General features: G+C 39.8%; 1 protein-coding gene across 4 annotated transcripts in view; it reads right to left on the reverse strand.

Moving 5' to 3' along the window:
* Sbf2 (SET binding factor 2) overlaps positions 1 to 20,491 on the reverse strand; it is a 412,775-nt gene that overhangs the window by 11,685 nt on the left and 380,599 nt on the right. For all 4 annotated transcript variants that reach the window (XM_029556331.1, XM_029556330.1, XM_008853457.2 and 1 more), the window contains 3 exons: positions 13,481 to 13,582; positions 12,525 to 12,710; positions 1,660 to 1,786 (listed from right to left, as the gene is read on the reverse strand). In XM_029556331.1, the coding sequence (XP_029412191.1) occupies positions 1,660 to 1,786; positions 12,525 to 12,710; positions 13,481 to 13,582 (415 nt within the window). The remainder of the gene's footprint in view (positions 1 to 1,659; positions 1,787 to 12,524; positions 12,711 to 13,480; positions 13,583 to 20,491) is intronic.

Consider the following 20,491-nt stretch of genomic DNA (forward strand, 5'->3'; position numbering starts at 1 on the left):
GTAAGTGCACCTGTGTTGTGCAATGCCCGTGGAGGACAGAAGAAGCTGTTGAATCCCCTGGGACTGGAGTTAACAGACATTTGTGAGCTGCCATGTGGTGCTGGGATTCAAACCCAGGTCTTCTGCAAAAACAACCAGTGTTCTTAACCGCTGAGCCATCTTTCCAGTCCCATTTTTCTTCTTTTAAAAAAAATAAATTTATTTTGTGTATATGAGTGGATTGTTTGTCTGTCTGTAAGTGCACCTGTGTTGTGCAATGCCCAAGGAGATCAGAAGAGGGTATCAGATCCCCTGGAACTGGAGTTATAGTGTCATTAGCTACCATGTGGATGCTAGGAATTGAACCTGGTTCCCCTGCAAGAGCAGCCAGTGCTCTAAACCACTGTCACCAGCTCCACTCACTACCTTCCTATCATTGCTGCTTAAGAAATTATGTTTCTGATTGTAATGTGAGGAATGACAATTCCATGCTCAACGAAAACCTAAAGAATAAAGATAAGAAACTGTCTGGCTGGTGTTCTTTCCCTTACCTAGAATGAAGTATCATAGTACACAATTTCCAGGATGACTGAGAAAGCAGCGCTTCTTCAGATTTTTAAACAGATCACTGGTAGATCTCTTGTTATGAGGGGTCCTCTTTATGGATAGATACTGTTCTGTATGATGTACTGAGAACGCCTGGGTTTTGAAAATTTCTTTCCCCCACCTCCTGAGTGCTAAAGTTACAGATGTGCAGGACCATGTTTGGATTTTGTGATGTAGGGGACCAAAGCCAGGGCTTTGTGCATGTTAGGCAAGCACACTCTACCAACTAAGCCACATTTCCCAGCAAAAGCTGTTTCATGTGTATGAATGTATTGCCTGCATGCATGTAAGTGCATCTGTGTCATGCAATGCCCAAGGAGGTCAGAAGAGGGCATCGGATCCCACAGAACTAGAATTATGGACATGTGTTAGCTGCCATAATGGGTGCTGGAACTCAAACCCATGTCCTCTGCAAAAGTAGTGAGTGCTCTTAATTACTGAGCCATCTCTCCATACTAATGACAAAAGAAAATAAATTTCCCTTGGGAAATGTTTCACATTATACTTCTACAGCTATCAAAATGAGTAATAATGATAGTGATGCCTAACATTTCTCAAGTGCTTACTAGGTGCTAGCAACTGCTCTAAGCAATTCAACACCTCCTGTGGTAATCATGGCCCTAGGGGTACATTACCACCCTTATTTTACAGATGAAGAGGCTGAGGCCTGAAGAGGCTCTGAACTTCCTTAGAGCACAGCTGGTAAGTGGCAGTGCTAGAACTGAACCTTGGTGTTTGTTTGCTCTGGAGACTATTGCATTAGCTGCCATTCAACTGTCTCCAAGGCAAGTGCTCTTCCTATCAGAGCACACGAGGAAGGGAAAGCCTATGAGTTAAACACTTCTAACATACTATCAGTTGGAGGTGTTAAACAGTTAAGCAGGTTTAACTTTACAATGGTGGGAAGAAAAGGAGCACTTGCTGTCCTAAGACCCAAGAGCACATGAAATTCTAGGCCTGGGCAGTTACTGGATCTACTCTAGCTTGTCTTACTTGGGAGTAGTCAGCTCAATGAACTTTCCATTGAAAAATATAAAACTAGCAAAGATGGAACAAAGGCATATAAACACATACCATGCTCTAATCTTTCATAGTCTGAATCCAGGAGAAATGTTTTAAAGCGATTAGACACATAATGGAAGGCCAAGAATTTTAGGTAGTAGAGATTGAATTCAAACTCAGTCGGATATTGGCTGTGAACCTGGAATATACAAGCAAAGAAAGACTAAGACACAAACAGAACAAAACCTTAAAGCCCTGCTACTGAACGCTTACTTGAAATATGCAGGAGGTCTTCCGCTCATTCATCCCACAAATCCACCATGACTGTAGAGATGGGAAAGGAATCAGATTTTCTGAGCACCTACTATATGCCAGACATTAGATTAGGGGCTTTTGTAAGTATCTTATTTAATGTTTACACTACAAGATAGGCCTTATTACTCTCAATTTACATGAGAGGAGGCTCAGGGTCAGGAATGTCACTCAACAGTAACTGCTGGGTCTATATTTGGATCCTGGGTTGTTTCACTGCATTCACTACATTACACTGTGCAAAGAATTTGAAAGCCATAAATCAACCTAAGTTTTAGCTCTTGATTCTGGTGTATTACTGTGAAAAAGTTTGGCAATGAAGGAATCAGGGAAAAGAGATGGGGGCTTATAGGGACGGCAAGACATTTTCTGAGCAAAAGAAATGTAGGCATGTCTGAAGCCAATTCAGAAGGAGCCAAAAGGAAGAGAACAAATTCTAGAAAGAGCTAATAAATAAAAGAACAATGCCTTAGGAAAGCAAGAACGGGTAAGTTCAGGGCTCACATACCAGGAACAGCCTTGAAAATAAGGAGGGATGGGGCTGTAAGTAAAGATCCTTTCTGTTAGGCTCCGTGGCGTAAGCCTATAATCCTAGCAATTGGAAGGTGGAGGCAGGAGGGATCAGGAGTTCAAGTTCTGCCTTGCTTACATGAAACATTGTCTCCAAAAAGAAAAAGAAAAAAAAATCCCTTCAAATGCCAAAAAGAGGAGTGGGGTAGGGCCGGAGAGATGGCTCAGCGACTAAAAAAAGCACTGGCTGCTCTTCCAGAGGACTGGGGTTCAATGCCCAGCACCCACATGGCAACTAACAATTTAACTCAACTCCAGTTCCAGGGGATCTGATACCCTCTTTTGACCTCCAGGGGCATTGCACAACATGGGTGAACCTATCTACATTTAGCCAATATACTCATATACATAAAATAAAAATAATTTTAAAAAATGCCAAAGGGGAGGAATGTGTGCCTTTTAACTTTTTCTTCTTTGTGTTCTGAGATGGGAACTTAATGGAATTCACTATGTAGCCCAGGCTGGGCTGGAACTTGTGTGGATCTTCCTGTCTCAACTTTTCAAGTGCTGAGCCATTACATCCAGCTTTCTCCTTATTTTTCATCAATTATTCACTAAGATTACTGGAGGCAGGAATAAGAATGAAGGGATGATAGGGGAGGAAGACCACAAAGCAAAGCTGGGAAGTCAATGTTCTCTGTGTTTATCGCATACTTTAGACAAGCTGTATGCAGACTCTGGAACTATCTTACACTGGCAGAAAGTAGGCTAATGACCTTGTGATATACTCCCCAATCTACCAGGCAATCTCACCCCTGTATTGCTCAGTCTCATGACTAGCCACAGAATTTTGCTTCGTTCAGATAAGTTTTAGTCATGTTGTATTTGCTTAAAAGCTGTTTCAAATGAGTAGTATAGGCAGCTAATCTAAAGTCAGCTTTTGGGGCTGGAGAGATGGCTCAGTGGGTAAGGCACTGCAGTGCAAGCATGAGGACCTGAGTTTGGAGCCACAGCACCCACATGAAAAGCTGGGCATGGGGGGTGTGTGTGCTCATTTTGTAAGCTCAACACTTGGGCGGGGAGAGAGGGACAAAGACAGTGGACTCCCTAGACTCAGAGGCCAGCCAGCCTGGATGAAATGGTGAGCTCTAGGTTGAGTGAGACAACCTGTCTTGAAAAAATAAGATGGAGAAGCAATGGATGAGTGTACCTGAACACGAACACGAACACACACAGACACAAGTTTTCTTATCCATGTTTTTCTTTTTTTTTTTTGGTCTTTTTTGAGACAGGGTCTCCCTGTAGCCCCAGCTGTCCTGGAACTCACTATGTAGACCAGGCTGGCCTTGAACTCACAGAGATCCGCCTGCCTCTGCTTCCCAAGTGCTGGGAATAAAGGTGTGCGCCACCACACCTGGCATCTTTTTTTTTTAAAAGATGGGGTCTCCCTGTAGCTACACCTGGCCTGAAATTTGTTATATAGGCAAGGCTGTCCTGATCTCACAGTAATCTGCCTGCCTCTGCCTCCTGAGTGCTGGGATTAAAGGCTCATGACACCATGCCCAGCACATGTTTAATTTGTACAGACTTTTCAGCTGAAGTAAGCAGGCACATGTGTAATATGTTGATTGATTCTAATAAACCAATTTTTTTTTGGTCTTTTTGAGACAGGGTCTCTGTCCCTGTCTCAAAAAGACCAAAAAAGAAAAAAAAAGTTTATTATCTGGTTAGAAACTCAATTTCCTGTGATAAGATCCCCCCCTTAACATACATTCATAATTTTCTTATTAGCTTTTTCACTGAACTAAAAATTTAGCTTATAAGTAATACAAAATAAAATAGGTGCTTTTAAAAGAGTTTGAAGCATAAAGAGGTCTGTATACTGTGGTACTGTCATGTTCTGAACAGATGTGGCATTCTCTGAGGTTTTAGAACAGTAAGTATTTGTATCAAGTACGAATTTTCTCATTAGTGGGAATGAAGGAACTAGGGGCTGGAGAGATTGTTCATCAGTTAAGAGCACTTGCTGCTCCTGGAGGACCCAAGTTCAGTTCCCAGCACCACATGGCAGTTCACAACCATCTGTACTCCAAGGTATCTAACATGCTCTTCTGGCACACAGTGGTACATATATATACATGCAGGCAAACATTCGTACATATAAAATATATCTTAAAAAATTAGAAAAGTGCTGAAGAGATGGCTCAGCGGTTCAAAAGCACTTACTGCTCTTGCAGATGACCTGGGTTTATTTCCCAGGACCCACATGGAGGCTAACAACCATCAATAACTGCAGTTCCACGGGCTCTTATGTCTTCTTCTGACCTCTGTGGGCACTGTTTGATATGGGTGCATTTACATACATGCAGGCAATACATTCATACACATAAAATAATATTTTAAAAAATTTAAAAAAGGAAGGAGCTAGATCCCATGGATATTCTGTGCCCATGGTACCTGAGCAACTAACTATATAGACTAAGAATACTTGGGCAGTTTATAGTTATAATTAAATAAAATTTAAGTCAATTTGACAGCATTCCTTTTTTTTTTTTTTTTTTTGGTCTTTTTGAGACAGGGTCTCACAGCTGGCCTGGATTCACTAAGGAGACCAGGCTGGCCTCAAACTCACACAGATCCACCTGCCTCTGCTGCCCAAGTGCTGGGACAACAACATTCTTTTATAATGTTATCACTATGTATAAAAATAAGTTTATCTGCCAGGCATGGTGGTACATGCCTTTATTCCCAGCACTTGGGAGGCAGAGGCAGGCTGATCTCTGTGAGTTTGAGGCCAGCCTGGTCTACACAGTGAGTTCCAGAACAACTGGGGCTTCAGGGAGACCCTGTCTCAAAGACAAAGAAAAAAAGAAAAAGTTTATCTGGCTCATTGTGGTGGTGCATGCCTTTATTTCAACTTGGAGGCAGAGGTAAGCTGATCTCTGATTTGGAGGCCAGCCTGGTCTACACAGTGAGAGTTCTAAGGATGCATAGTGAGACTTTGTCTCAAAAAAGGAGAAAGTTTAAGTGATAATTAGATTTAGTAACACTAGATTTAGTTTAGTAACACTGCTGACATCTTCAACAGAGGTGGCCCTGGGTTAGACTCTTCCCTTGGAGCAGATTTCTAGTGCTTGGGTCCCTTTATTTGGGTTGTATTAGAGACTGAATCCAAGGGCCCTAACCATACTTAGCAAGCACCCTACCAGTGGGTCCTTCTGGTTTCTTTTTCATTCTCAAGCAGTGTTAAGATCTCAAACTTCTTCATAACCTGTCCTTAGATGCTATTCAAAGCCTACTACTGGTTTGGAACCAGTGCCCACATGGTAACTGTGGCAGGGGGAGCCAGACAGTGAAGGGAGAAGGCCATCTGAGGATGGGACCTGGTTCTCTACTACCTGAAAGTCTTGGGGAAGAGAAATTCGCAGTGTGTTCAGATGGGGTGGGCTCCAAGGACAAATTGCTTGAACAAACCCTGGAAAAAACCATCAGTAGTCACAGGCCTGACCCAAGGCCTACTGTTTCCAACCAAAGAAAGGTTCAGGATTCCTCTACTGACCCAGTCCACAGAAAGTTCCAAAGATATGTCAACATTTTTCTCAATGACTATTCTCTGTAGAAACTACCTGCTTCATAAGTTCTTACTTGACTATTCTTATACTGAATATGCCCCAAAATAGAATTTTGAAAACTTCCCAAGCAACCACTGATTTGCTTTTTGTCACCAGATAAGTTTGCATGCAGCAGGGCTTTATATGGATGGAATAATGACTATGTATTCTTTCCTGTCTGCCTTATTTCACTAAGCATAATTTATTTGAGATCAATCTATAGTCTTGGTTATCAGTTCATTCTTTTTCTTATTGCAACTAGTATTCCACTGTATTGCTAGACCACAATTTATTCATTCCCCTGTTGGTAGACACTGGGTTCTTCCATGATTTTGGCTACTGCACAACTCTTCATAGTTGCTATGAAGAGTTGTGTATAGTGTGTGTATAGATCTAAGCTTTCGTTTCTCTTGCAAACAGTCTAGAATGACTCTAAGGTATGTTTATTATGGATTACTTCCATGAAGTTATTTAATGATATAATCTTTTTCATTTCTAATTATTAGTAATTTTTCTTCCTCTCTGTCTCCCTCCTTTCCTCCCTCCCTCTAGTCAGTCTAGCTAGAAGTTTATCAATTTTATAGATCTTTTCAAAGAACATCTTTTGGCTTCATCAATATTTTTTATTATTGACCACCAGATTTTTGGGGCATAAAGGCAAGTAAGCATCAAACAATTTAACCTTATATCATGTAGTATTTGGAATGACGGGTATCTCAGTCAGTGAATTAATTCTATTGACTCTTTCTGTAAAGATGCTGTTGAGAGTTTTAGGTCTCTCAGGCATCATCTGGATTCTCTTTTAACAATAGTTGTATATTTATGCTGCTAAAGATTAAATCTACAGATTCAAAAGGCTGAACTGAGTCATTTTAGTTTTACTTTCTGTTAGAGTAAAATCTGCCAGCCACACTTACTAGAACTGAATCGGAAATGGAATTTGGAGGAGCATGAGTTTATAAGGTCTTATGTTTTGTTCATGTGCCACTAAATTCTTTGTAAAATTTAAAAAGGTACATTAAAAAAAAAACTACAATTCAAATACTAGGAAATATTAACATTTTAGAAATATGCTATAATAAAACTGGATTCTGCTTTCAAATATTACAAATATTAAACTGTAAGACATACTGTATACAAAGGTACCAATGTGAAAACCTATGGGTATGGTTATGATACAGTAAAGAAAAAGAAGCTAACAATAAATTTTGTTTCTTCACAGAGTAAGATTTAAGAAAGACTGTATTTTGTATTGTATCAGCCACTTTACTTACATAAGGTTTTAAAACTTGTATGATATTAAAAGACAATGGAAAATTGCTTTGTTTTCAAACAGCTTAGCTTACGTAGCTTGCCATATTTCAGTTGAGCAGGAAGCAGGTAATATTCCTGAATTAACCATGCATCCATCAGTTATAGCTATTTTGCTAATGTGAATGGATACATTTTAGAGTAACAAATGTCTACCAGGCAGCTCCCCCTGCGGTCACAAGGAACATGCCCATCTTCAAAGGGAAAAACAGCTTTCACATTTGGATTAGGACCTTCCTAGTGTTGGCATACAGTTAACAGTAACCATCAGGCCAGAGTGAGCCAATGTGAATAAACTCTGAAGGCAAAGTTAACACTGTTAGGTCTCTCAACGTAGGATATATGAAAAAGTTCTAGGAAATGTGAAAGATTTATTCTTTTTAAAAATTTTATTTATTATTATATTTTTGAGACAGGGTTACCCTATAGCCCCAGCTGGCCTGGAACTCACAGAGATCCACCTACCTCTGCCTCCTGAGTGCTGGGATTATAGGCATGTGCTACCATGCCTGACTTTATTTATTTTTATTTTATTTGTATGCGTGTATTGCCTGCATGTGTGTAAGTGCACCCATGTCATGCAATACCTGCAGAGGCCAGAAGAAGGCATTGGATTCCCTGGAACTGGAGTTACAGATGGTTGTTAGCAGCCATGTGGGTGCTGGGAATAGAACCCGGGTCCTCTGCAAGAGCAGCCAGTGCTCTTAGCCACAGAGTCATCTCTCCAGTCCCTAAAGATTTATTCTAATGCTGAAACTAAAGCAATCATTTCTTGCACTTCACATTTTTATTCACATTATACATATTTTCCATTGGTTTTAAAAGTATTTTTAAGATATTATTTTTATTTTATGTGCATGAGTGTACTACCTACATATATATATATATATATATATACACACACACACACACACACACACAAGTGCACCATGTGTGTGCAATGCCTGCAGGTCAGAAGAGGGCATTGGATTCACTGAACTGAAGTTATAAATAGTTGTTAGGCATCATGTATGTGCTGGGAATGGAACCTCGGTCCTCTGCAGGAGCAGTTGGTGCTCTTAACTGCTGAGCCATCTCTCCAGCCCCCCACATTTATTTGTGTGTGAGTGTGTGTGTGCACAGATGCACACCTGGAATGAAGCATGTATGGAGGTGAGAGGACAACTTTCAGGAGTGGGTTCTCTCCTTCCATCATATGGGATCTTGGGACTGAACTCAGGTCATCACTCTTGGTTTGGCTCCACCTTTACCATTAAGTCATTTCACTGGCCCTAGTACTATGCTTTAAAAATAAATTTTAGGTAGAAATTTCATTTTTATGTTTTGAATATATTTTTCTTTTAAAGGATTTGGTTGAATTATTTCAAGAAAAGGAAGCATCCTGTAATGATATCTTTTCAGTTAGGCCAATTACTTTTAGAAGTAGCAAAAAAAATCTGCCAGATGTTGCTATTATGAAACAACGATCTAGCATTTACAATTCATTTGACACCTGGATATACTGGCATAAACAATGGCTTTTTATATGATGAGACATTTCTAATTTAAGATCAGTGCTTCATCTGTTTTCTTTGTAGCTTTATTAGGACTAATGGACAAGTCTAGGCATATGTCCACGAACTGCCTTTTGTCACTCAGTGTGTTATAAATGGTTAAACAAGCAGGGAACACATTCCACCCCAGGAAAATTTCGCTTGCTGCTGTGAAATTCTGAACTTATTTTTGTTTAATGTTGTTGGGTCTGTCTCTGTTTTGTGTCCTAGAGATTGAGGACAGCACTAATTTGAATTATTTGGCAAAGTCAGGGGCATGTAGAGCACTGGTGTTCACTTGAAAGGCATTCAAAGAAGGCATTTTCTAATGCCTAAAACCCAGAATGTAGGAGATGAGGAAATACTACCTTATAATTAAGTCAACAAGAGTCAGAAGCACTATTTGTTAACTATGGACTCCTTGGATTCCTCTGTTTTCAAATGATAAACAATCCCTCTTTAACACAAAATAATTTGCTTCATAAAGGATGATACCTATCACAGCCAAGCATCCCTAAACTACTGCAATTAAGGTTACATGAACCCTTTGTCATGACCTGTCTACACTTGGGTGAATGTGCTTGAGGTACTATGTTAAAGGCACATTCAGACAAATTAAAAAATCATATTTCAGTTAAAAATTTTTTTAACATCATACAGCTAGAATTGAAATCATACTAATAGGGCCTTCAGACCCTGAACAATATTACATTCTACAGTTTATGAAGCATTCACTTGCAAACCATTGCATTTTCATTAAAAGTCTACTTTTGTTTCTTGATTTGCAGTCAAGTAGTTTGTATAGAACATTTGAATTTAGCATTTAAAAAAAAAGATATGAGAAATTAAACCTCTATGCCAGGTTAACTAACAGTATCTTTTTCTTTTTTTAGTTTTGGCATCTATTATAATATACCCTAAAGAAAGTAGAAATATATCTCATTTTAGTTTATGTTAAACTGCTTTATTCATATCACTGAAGGGACTCACAGAACACAGATTTTCTCTCAGTACTCAGACTCCTTACCCTCATATTCTACCCTCAACAATAAAGTTAAAAGCATTTCTCCTATCTCTGAGCAGTATGTCTTATATATTCATTAATTATGAATGCCTTTTTTGCTAACACTAATGTTTAGCTATGCAGAATTCTGTACGCTGAACACAGAAATTTAATTTAGTAGTATATTAAATTTAAGCTAAATTCAGCTACAATAAGCTCATTCCTCTGAAATCTTTTCCCCATTAAAGGAAAGGAATTTTTTCCCCCTTATAGTCTCACTATGTAGCCCTGGCTGGGCCTGGCTATGTAGACCAGGCTGGCCTGGAACAACTTGCGAGGATCTTCCTGCCTCTCTGCCTCCTAAGTGCTAGGATTACAGGTGTAATCTGCCATGCCTGGCTAGAAAGGAATTTTTAAAGGTAAAAACATCAAAAAAGGAATGGGGAAAATGGAAGGAGGACACGAAAACAAGCCCAAAACAACTCAGCACAGTTTGAAAGACAGAATAGGAGACCAGCAGCGAGGGATGGACACATGCAGGAGGAAAGTGACTTGAGAACTTAATTTGCTGTGTAAACCCAGAAAAGCTTAAGACACTGAGGCCCCAAAACAGTACGTAGAGATAAGTGGAAGCTAAAGTAGGGACCAGTTAGAAGTCTACAGAGGCAGTGGCTAGACTCTGGAGACCCTTCCTACCTCATGCTGTTGTATGATTACCCTTTCTAGAGCAAGACTTTGAATGATTAGTTCCTAGAAAAACCAAAGTAGATAAATTTTAAACTTGGGAACACTAGGCACAGTTGGGTTAGTGATGAGACTTGGTTGAAAATAGCATGGAAAAAGTTAACAGTCTGTATCCTGAACATTATGGAATCCCTCTGGACTCATTTCCTGCCCTGTTGCCAGAAAGCAGGCAGACTCCCAAGCCCTCTCTGGATACCAGATTTACAAATTCTCTGAAAGACCACTGCTGTTTTCTTTTTGTGGAACTCCAATTTATTGAGATTTTGTACTTACTATGACTTTTTTTTCAGTTTTTTTTTTTTTGGTTTGTTTGTTTTTGTCTTTTTGAAGCAGGGTCTCCCTGTAGCCCCAGCTGTCCTGGAACTCACTATGTAGACCAGGCTGGCCTTGAACTCACAGAGATCCACCTGCCTCTGCCTCCCAAGTGCTGGGACTACAGGTGTGTGCTACCAGGCCCGGCTTTTTTTCAGGTTTTTAAAGTAAACTTTATATGGAATAAAATTTCTCTGTTTGAAGCACATAGTTTCATTAGTTTTGGTCATGATACACAACTAAGTCATCCCTACTGAAATTAGAGTATCAAACAGTTCCCTGATCCTCATGCCTTTGTCTACCTATATGAGAGCTAAGAGAGACTTGCTCTTCGCTCTTGGCCTCAGATAAATAGAAGTCTCCAAACTTCTTCTATTTGTCAAAAGGACTATGAATAAAAAGCTAATACTCAAATAGAAAACACATACACTATTAGTCGCAAGGATTTTCAAAATTTAAGGTCATCCCTGTTACCAGTATCCCAAATACTGCTTGTATGGATAGATACAAACCATTCAACAGGTCTTTTCTTCAACAAGAGAACAGAGTTATCACAAACAGCCTTCTGTGTGTAGAGTTAGACAGGAGATGGATAGTCACTGCTAATGGGTACAGAGTTTCTACTGGGGTGATAAAAATGTTCCAAAGAGTGGTAAAGGTTTTATAATTTTGTGAATACACTAAAAAATAGAAATATACATTTAAATAGGTGAGCTATATGATATATAAATGATAGTTCAATAAAGCTATTATTTTAAAAAGCAAATGATTAACAGAATAAAAACAACAAAAAACATTAACTGTATGTTAACTTGGGCTCTACAGAAGACCTACTTTCAATTTCTAACTATTCCCACCTTTCGTTCCAGGAGACATATCAGAGGCTCAATGTTAAGTTTGACATGCCAGAAACTATTCCTCTACCCTGGGGGTTAAAGTGCAGATGAAGCAAAGCTGGCAATGTTAGTGCTGCTTTACATACAAGGTCAATTTCATGCCCAGTGTGTCATCCACGTCTTTGTCCCAATCCTGAACATGGATCCAGCAAGGGGAGTCTAACTGCTATGCCTCAGAAGATGGTAGAGGGCAGGGAACACTGCTTCCTCTCCCTCACTGGGTTTGACTGGATTATACACATAGGCCTCTGTACGGCTTTGATTAGCTCCAATTTGGCTACCCTATCAAAGTAAGCCACTGTTCTCAAGCTCATCAGCCTGCCTGGCTGGGCCCTAATTATTTCTCAAGGATTAGGCTCTACATCTTGTGCCCAGGCATGTGGTAGGGCCTGCCCAAACCGAGAAGACCATGTGTGCAATTTCAGGGTATACCAGAAGAGACATTTTGCTGTTTTAGTCTAAACTTTGGAGAAGAGGTCCAAGTTTGTTCTTTTTTGGAGATGGTAATTTAAAATGTTGACTTTCTTACTTGGGGGCGAACCCAGCAGCCAGCTCATTGGCTGTAGTTTCAGTAACCAATTTGTTCTCTTTCTTCTCCATTCCCAGGAGTCTACTGTTAAGAGTCCAGCTTGTCCTGTGGCTGTTATGACAGCAGGTGCCTGGCACAACATTCCCTTCATATTAGGTCACTTTAAGCCTTACTTACCTGGTGTACACAGTCTAAGAACTGTAAGAAGACTGGAGAAAAACCACTACCCTGAGAGTTAAGGGTCAAGCTGCTCCGCTGACTGAATTTATGGCCAAAGGAGAGCCACTCTTTTTCAACCAGCATCCGGAAGCCTTCAATTGTCCTATAAAAGGGATCACTGAGTAACTGCACCAGGGATGTCACCTAAGGTACAAGCAGGATGGACATTTCATTAATTTTAGTCCTGAAAAAGTCCTCTTGCTAAGATAAAAGCATTACCTTTTGATGATAGCTAATTTACAAGCAAAGTTACCTAGAGAGCAAATCTGTTGACTAACTGCTCCAGGATGGACAATCAAATGAATTCTAAACATTTTCCAGTAAAAAAAAAAAAACAAAAAACCAAATTCATTTTGGCTCTGTGCTTTCTTTCAGGGAATTAAGATTCCCTGGCCAGTTTGCTGACTGTGGCTTTTCTAGCTTAATTAATGGCACTGGGTAATCAGTTCAGACCTATTATACTCTTTGGCAGGAGTATGTTAATATCTTACTGTGGTTGGCATTCATACGAATTTTCCTTTTTCCTTTGTGGAGTAAACATGGGGCTTTGAGAGAGCTGAAGAAAGAAAGCAGGGAACCCAGCAAGGATGGTCCGTGTCCCACACTGCTAGTCAAAGGCTCTATCTGCAAGCTTACATGGTGACTCTGTGTAAGTGGAAGCCTGATATCTGAACCAGAGCTATGGAATGGCTGATTCCTCACTGCACAGAGCTGCCTAAAGGACTGTCAGGTGGTAGTTAGTAGGAAACTTTCTCTGTTGATAAACACATTAGTCATTATACAAAATAATCACTTCCAAATTTAAAAAAATTAAGAACTATTGTATGAAATGAAAGCTCAATAAAATATTTTAAAAAACTAAACTGAAATTCAAATATAAAAGCAAACATTGGAAAACATATATAATAATTTACTTGTGTAGTGATGTCCCAGCCTTCTTCCAAACACACTAAAACCGAAGATCCATTCTCAAGTACTTCTGACACAACCACAGCCAGCTGCATTATCCTGTGAAGCTGAGACGGAGGTTACAATTAGACCAAAGTGTCTTTTTTCAGGTTGGGGAATTTTTATTTTATTCTATTTATTTACTTATTATTATTAATTTCTGGTCTTTTTGAGACAGGGTCTCCCTGTAGCCCCAAACTACTGAAACTCACTATGTAGACCAGGCTGGCCTCGAACTCACAGAGATCTACCTGCCTCTGCCTCCCATGTGCTGGGATTAAAGGCATGCACCACCATGCCTGGCATATTGTCTTTATTTTGTGTGTGTGTGTGAGTGTGAGTGTATTGCCTGCATGTATGTAAGCCCACCCATGTTGTACAATGCCCATGGAAGTCAGAAGAGGGTGTCAGATTCCCCTGGAACTGGAGTTATGGACAGTTGTTAGCTGGCATGTGGGTGCTGGGAATCGAACCTTGGTCCTTTGCAAGAGCAGCCAGTACTCTTAACCACTAAGCCATCTCTTTACCTCCAGAATTTTACTTTTTAGTAAGAGCTGTGAACAGCAAGACTACTGCTGCTGCTTTTATACTTTAATTTTTGATTTTATGTTTTCATTTAGTGTATGAATGTTTTGCCTGCGTGTATATAATGGAGGTCAGAAGTGGGCGCTGGATCCCCTGAAGCTGGAGTTACAGATAGGCAGTTGTTAGCTTTCATGTGGGTGCTGAGAACTGAACCTGGGTCCTCTGCAAGGTCAGCCAGCTCTTAACTTCTGAGCCATTTCTCCAGCCCTGTGGAAGGGCTCTAAATGAAACTCTCGTATTATTCTTAATTCTTCCCACCTTCCTCAAATATTCCCCCCACCCCCTACTTTTTTGGTCTTTTTGAGACAGGGTCTCCCTGTAGCCCTAGCTGTCCTGGAACTCACTATGGCCTTGAACTCACAGAGATCTGCCTGCCTCTGCCTCCCAAGTGCTGGGATTAAAGGCGTGCACCACCATGCCCGGCAAATATTCCCATTTTTAAGAAACAGCTTGACGATGAAATCCCTACAGCTTTTTCTTCTGTCCTAAATGATTCATACTTAAATGTTTTAATACAACGGCCAGTTTATTTCTGATGGCATTAAAAGTACCTGCATAATAGTTCCCTGATTTGTAAAGCTCACGCATGCTGTGTGACTTGTTGCAACACTAGCTAATCAGACCAAGCACTTCTTGCGTATAAGATAGGCAGACTTGGGACTAGAGAGATGGCTCAGCAGTTAAGAACACTGGTTGTTTTTGCAGAGGACCTGGGTTCGAATCCCAGCACCCACACGGCAGCTAACTGTCCTTAACTCCAGTCCCAGGGGATCCGACAGCCTCTTCTGACCTCCTTGGGCATTGTACGACACCTGTACATGCAGGCAATACATGCACACACATAAAATAAAAAATAAAATTTAAGTTTAAAAAAAAATAAATTAAAAAAATGTTTAAAAGATAGGCAGACTTGCTATCAACCTTTGATGAGCAAACAAGTTGGGATAATTATTGAACAAAAGAACCATATAACGTTTTAAATACTTTTTGCCTAATCAAGATGAAACTGGCCTTGCAAATCATGCACACTGGTGCTGGAGCAGCAGGTCTGTTACAGGAGTCACCAACTGCATCTGATTGGATTTAAGGCTAGATCCACAGGAGGGAATACACATCTGTTAGTGTAAAGTTTGTCAAAAGCCAGTGGCTGAGGAGGTCATAGGTCCTAGGTCCTAGGGGGTGCTCTACTGCTGTTGCCTCACTAGTGAACATGTTATCTGTCAAACTGCCTTCTAAGTAACTGTGTTTATGGCCACAGATTAGTGCTGTCCAGCTTTAGTCAGAGAAACTTCTTTCTGCAGTGGGTGGTAGTAATTTTAGAGACATATAACTGGTCAAAGTGATGAAACTAAGTGATGTTTGAGTGCTCAGTTCTAAAATGGGACATTTTATCACCCCCTCCAAGGCTCAGGGAACATCACTGAAGTAGGGATGGAAAGAATGTAATAGCCTGGAGGAAGAGGTAGAGTGTTGTAATGCTCTCTTCTGGATATGACAAAGCCATGGCACTCTTGAACTCACAGCAACTGTGATTACCTGCATAAAACCTGTACAAGATTGGTCCTGTCAGCGAGGGAGGAAGGGCTCACAAGGGCATATCCCCCACTGAAGATGTATAGGCAATTAATGGCTGCTAGGGGAGGAGAGACATTTTCTTCAGTGGTAAAGCCACTGATAAGGTTCCCATGGTCCTGTAAATAACCCCTCATCATGCTCCTATAAACAGCCCTAAAGAATCTCACTGAATCTCCAAAAACAAAGACATGAAAACAGGAGGACTTAGGAAAAGGAAACGGATCAGCAGGAGTAGAGGGGACAACAAGGCAACTGGGAATGAATATGACCAAATACATAATATACATGTAAGAGTGTCATAAGGAAACTCATTATTGTGTAAAAATACCCTGATGTGTTCAGGTGATATATAATAAAATATACAATTTTTTCTTTTTTTTTCTTTCTTATTTATTTTTATGGGGCTTTTGGCTACTGTAACATGCCCCCCTCTGAAGAGGTAACCCTAAAATCTTTTAAGGATTAGATAAAAGCTCCCAAATACTTTTGATATTTTTGGCCTTTGGAATGGAGTAAGTTGCTAAGAGGCCCAAGGACATTGTGAATTTTAGCCAAGAAACTGGCTACTTTTCTTTGGGGTCTTTTTACCCTAACTGCCTAGCTAATTCCTACCTCCTATTCTCATCATACCATCCTCTGAAGAAATTACCCAAATTGCCAATAGGGAATCAGGACACAGACCACTCTGGCTTCTTCCATGCTGAACAGGAACACAGGGTGAGGCAATTGGAGTGCCCCTTCAGTGGGTCTATCTAAAAGACTCCCAAATTGCATAACTCTTAGCTCGAGGGGGAAAAGAAAGTCTTTGAATCATGAATAGGATATGTAAGGGCAAGAGTAATCAGCATTACAAGTTCTAGACAAGGAACTTGAAAAAAGTCAGAACAGGGCAATCTTCAAATGTTCATGTGAGAGTCCATTGGAATTTCTTGACAAGGGTTTCCAAAAGCATCCCTCTATCGGGTTCCCCTTCATTTTTGTCTTCCAAGGCTGGACTCTAGAGTGATGGATTCAGGATTTGCTTTCATGTATTTTGATAGCTGTTGCACTGGTTAGAATCAGCGTCAGATCCCTCTCAAAAGCTTCCAGATAACTGAGGGGTTGATGAGGTGTATGTATGACCTGAGGGTATGCACACTGGAAAGCCTTTACCCAACATGGGTCATGCCTTCTCTTCCTAGCCTTCCCCAGACTGTATATGTTAGCCCTCCCCAAATCCTGGAGGCCATGTGTGATTAGGGTCAAATTACGTACAATTGGAAGGGAAGAGTGGCTGGATAATCTGGTGAGGGTCCAATGACCCTGCTTGGCCCTTCTTTAATGAATGAGCACAACAACCATCAACAAGCCCAATTGTGACAATGTTTAGCGATCAGGCTCAGCTGAAGTTGTGATGATGGTAGTTATTTCATGCAGAAGGGACTGCTGTATAGGATCATCTTTTTTTATTTCTTTTTATTTTTTGGTCTTTTTGAGACAGGGTCTCCCTGTAGCTCCAGCTACCTGGAACTCACTCTGTAGACCAGAATGGCCTCAAACTCACAGATTCCCCTGCCTCTGCCTCCCAAGTGCTGGGATTAAAGGCATGCGCCACCACACCTGGCCATATAGCATCATCCTATTAAAAGGACCTGGAATTTGAAAGGAATTGGTGCTAGGATCCATATATGAGGGAGAACATACATCCTTTGTTTTTCTGAGTCTGTGTTACTTCACTTAGTATAACAGTTTCTAGATCCATCATCCATTTACCTGCAAATTTCAATATTTCATCTTTCTTTTACCACTGAGTAGAACTCCATTGTGTAACTGTACCACACTGTCATTATTCACTTGTCAGTTGAGAGACACTTATGTTGCTTGCACTTAGGTTGCTTCCATCTCTTAGCTATTGTGAAAAGGGCAGCAACAAACATGGTTGTACAAGTGTCTCTACAATAGGATGAGTCCTTTGGGTATATGCCAAGGAGTGGTATAACCGGGTCATATGGTAGGTTCATTTTTAGTTTTTAAAGAGTTCTCCATACTGTTTTCCATAGAGGTTGCACGAGTTTGCAATTCCACCAGCAGTGAATGAGCGTTCCCCTCTCTCCATATCCTCGCCAGCATTTTGGTATCATTTGTTCTCTTGAGCCTAGCCTGTCTGACTGGGGTAAGGTGATACCTTAGGGTGGTTTTAATTTGCGTTTTCCTAATTACTAACTGATGAATACTTTTTGAGATGTTTCTTAGTCATCTTTATTTCTTCATTTGAGAACTCTGTTTAGATTTTTAGCCCATCTTTTACTTGGGTCATTTGGTTTCTTGATTCTGTTTGAGTTTGTTATATATTCTCGATGTTAAACCCGTCAGATGTGTCACTGGTGAAGATTTTTTACCATTCTGTGGGCTTTCTCTTCACATTATTTCTTTTGCTGTACAGAAGCTTCTTAGTTTAATGAGCTTCTTAGTTTCCTGAGCAACTGCTAATTTAGAAAATCCTTTCCTACAGTTTTATTTTGTAAGTTACTGCCAATATTTTCTTCTAATAGTTTCAGGGTTTCCAGTTTCACATTGAGGTCTCTGATTCATTTGGAGTTGACTTTTGTGCAAGGTGAAAGGTAAGGATCTAGTTTCATTCTTCTAAAAGATCCAGTTTTTCAAGCACCATTTGTTGAAGATGTGTCTTTCCTCCATGTGTGTCCTTGGCATCTTTGTCAAACTTCAGGTGGCTGAAATTATGTGTACTCAGGTTTGGATCTTCAAAGATGTGCCATTGATCTATGTGTCTGTTTTTGTGCCAGCACCATGCTGTTTTTATGACTATGGCTCTGTAGTATACTTTGAGATCTGGTATAGTAATCCCCCCAGTATTGCTCTTTATTGCTTTTGGTAGGATGGTCATTTTCACAATATTAATTCTTCTAATCCATGAGCATGGGCGGTCCTTCCATCTCCTGGTGTCTTCCTTAATCTCTTTCTTTAAAGATTTAAAAATTTCATTGTCGAGGTCTTTAATGTCTTTAGTCAGATTTATTTCAAGATATTTTATTTTTTTTGCAGCTTATGTGAATGAGAGCATGTCCCTGTATTTTTTTCTCCAAATGTTTGTTATTGGTATATAGAAAGTCTATTGATTTTTGTAGATTGATTTTATAACCTGCCACTATACTGAAAGTGTTGGTCAGTTCCTAGGACATTTTTGGTGGAACTTTTGGGATCTCTTAGGTATAGTATCACATCATCTGCAAAAAGGGATAGTTTGACCTCTTCTTTTCCAATTATTACTTCTTTAATTACCTTCACCTGTCTTACTGCTCTAGCAAGAGTTTCAAGCACTATGTTGAAAAGGAGTGGAGATAGTGGACAGCCTTGTCTGGTTCCTGATTTTAATGGGAATGCTTCCAGTTTTTCTCCATTTAGAATGATGTTGGCCGTGGGTTTGTTGTATATAGCTTTAATTATGTTGAGGTATGTTACCTCCAGTCCAATTCCCTCTAAGACTCTGAACATAAATACATGCTGAATTTTTGTCAAAAGCCTTTTCTGCATCTATTGAGATGACCATGTGGTTTTCGTCTTTGAGTCAATTCATATGATTAATGACATTTATTGACTTGCGTATATTGAACCAGCCCTGCATCTCTGGGATAAAACCTACTTGATCGTGGTGAATGATCTTTTTGATGTGTGTCTGTATGTGGTTTTTAAGTATTTTGTTGAGAACTTTTGTATCTATGTTCATTAAGGATATGGGTCTATAGTTTTCTTTTTTGGTTGTGTCTTTACCTGGTTTGGGTATTAAGAGTGATGTTGGCTTCACAGAAGGAATTTGGGAGTTATCTCTCTGTTTCTATCTTTTTGAGTAATTTAAGTAGTATTGGTTGGAGGTCTTCTTTAAATGTCTGGTAGAATTCTCCTGTAAATCCATCTGGGCCTGGGCTTCTTTTAGTTGGGAGGCTTTGTATTACTGTTTCAATTTCCTTATATGTTATGGGTCTGTTTAAACTGTTGATCTCTTCTTGGTTTAATCTTGGTGGTTCCCATGATTTTAGATATCCATCCATTTCTTTTAGATTTTCAAATTTGGTAGCGTATAGGTTTTTAAAATATTTACTTATATAGGTCTGGATCTTTTGGGTGTCTGTTGTGATGTTTCCCCTTTCAGCTCTGATTTTGTTGATTTGGATTTGCTCTTTCTTTCTTCTGGTTAACTGGGCTAAGAGTCTATCTTGTTTAGATTTTCAAAGAACCAACTCTTACATTCATTGATTCTTTGTATTGTTTTCTTTGCTTCTATTTCTTTAATTTCTGATCTGAGTTTTGTTATTTCTTCTCTTCTGCTGGGTTTGGGTTTCATTTGTTCTTGCCTTTCCAGGGTCTTGAGTTGCAGTGTTAGGTCATTTATTTGGGCTCTTCCTAATTTTTTAATGTAGGCACTTAGAGCTATAAACTTCCCTCTTAGGACTGCTTTTAAAGTGTCCCAGAGGTTGTGTTGTGTTGTATTGTCCTTTCTGTTGAATTCCAGGAATTCTTTTATTTCTCTCTTAATTTCTCCTTTGACTCACTCATTGTTTAGGAGTGTGTTGTTCAATCACCATGAGTTCGTGTAGTGATTAAGGCTTCGTCCAAGTGTTGATTTTGAGCTTTATTACATTATGGTATAATAGAATGCATGGGATTATTTCATTTTTTTTGTATTTGTTGAGGTTTGTTTTGTGGCCCAGTATGTGATCAATTTTTGAAAAAGTTCCATGGGGTGCTGAGTAGAAAGTATATTCTTTGGTGCTTGGGTGGAATATTTGAAAGATGTCTGTTAGGTCCATTTGATGTACAGT

Source organism: Nannospalax galili, unplaced genomic scaffold (genome assembly GCF_000622305.1).
Source record: "Nannospalax galili isolate Female #2095 unplaced genomic scaffold, S.galili_v1.0 scaffold44, whole genome shotgun sequence".
Taxonomy (NCBI): Eukaryota; Metazoa; Chordata; class Mammalia; order Rodentia; family Spalacidae; genus Nannospalax; species Nannospalax galili.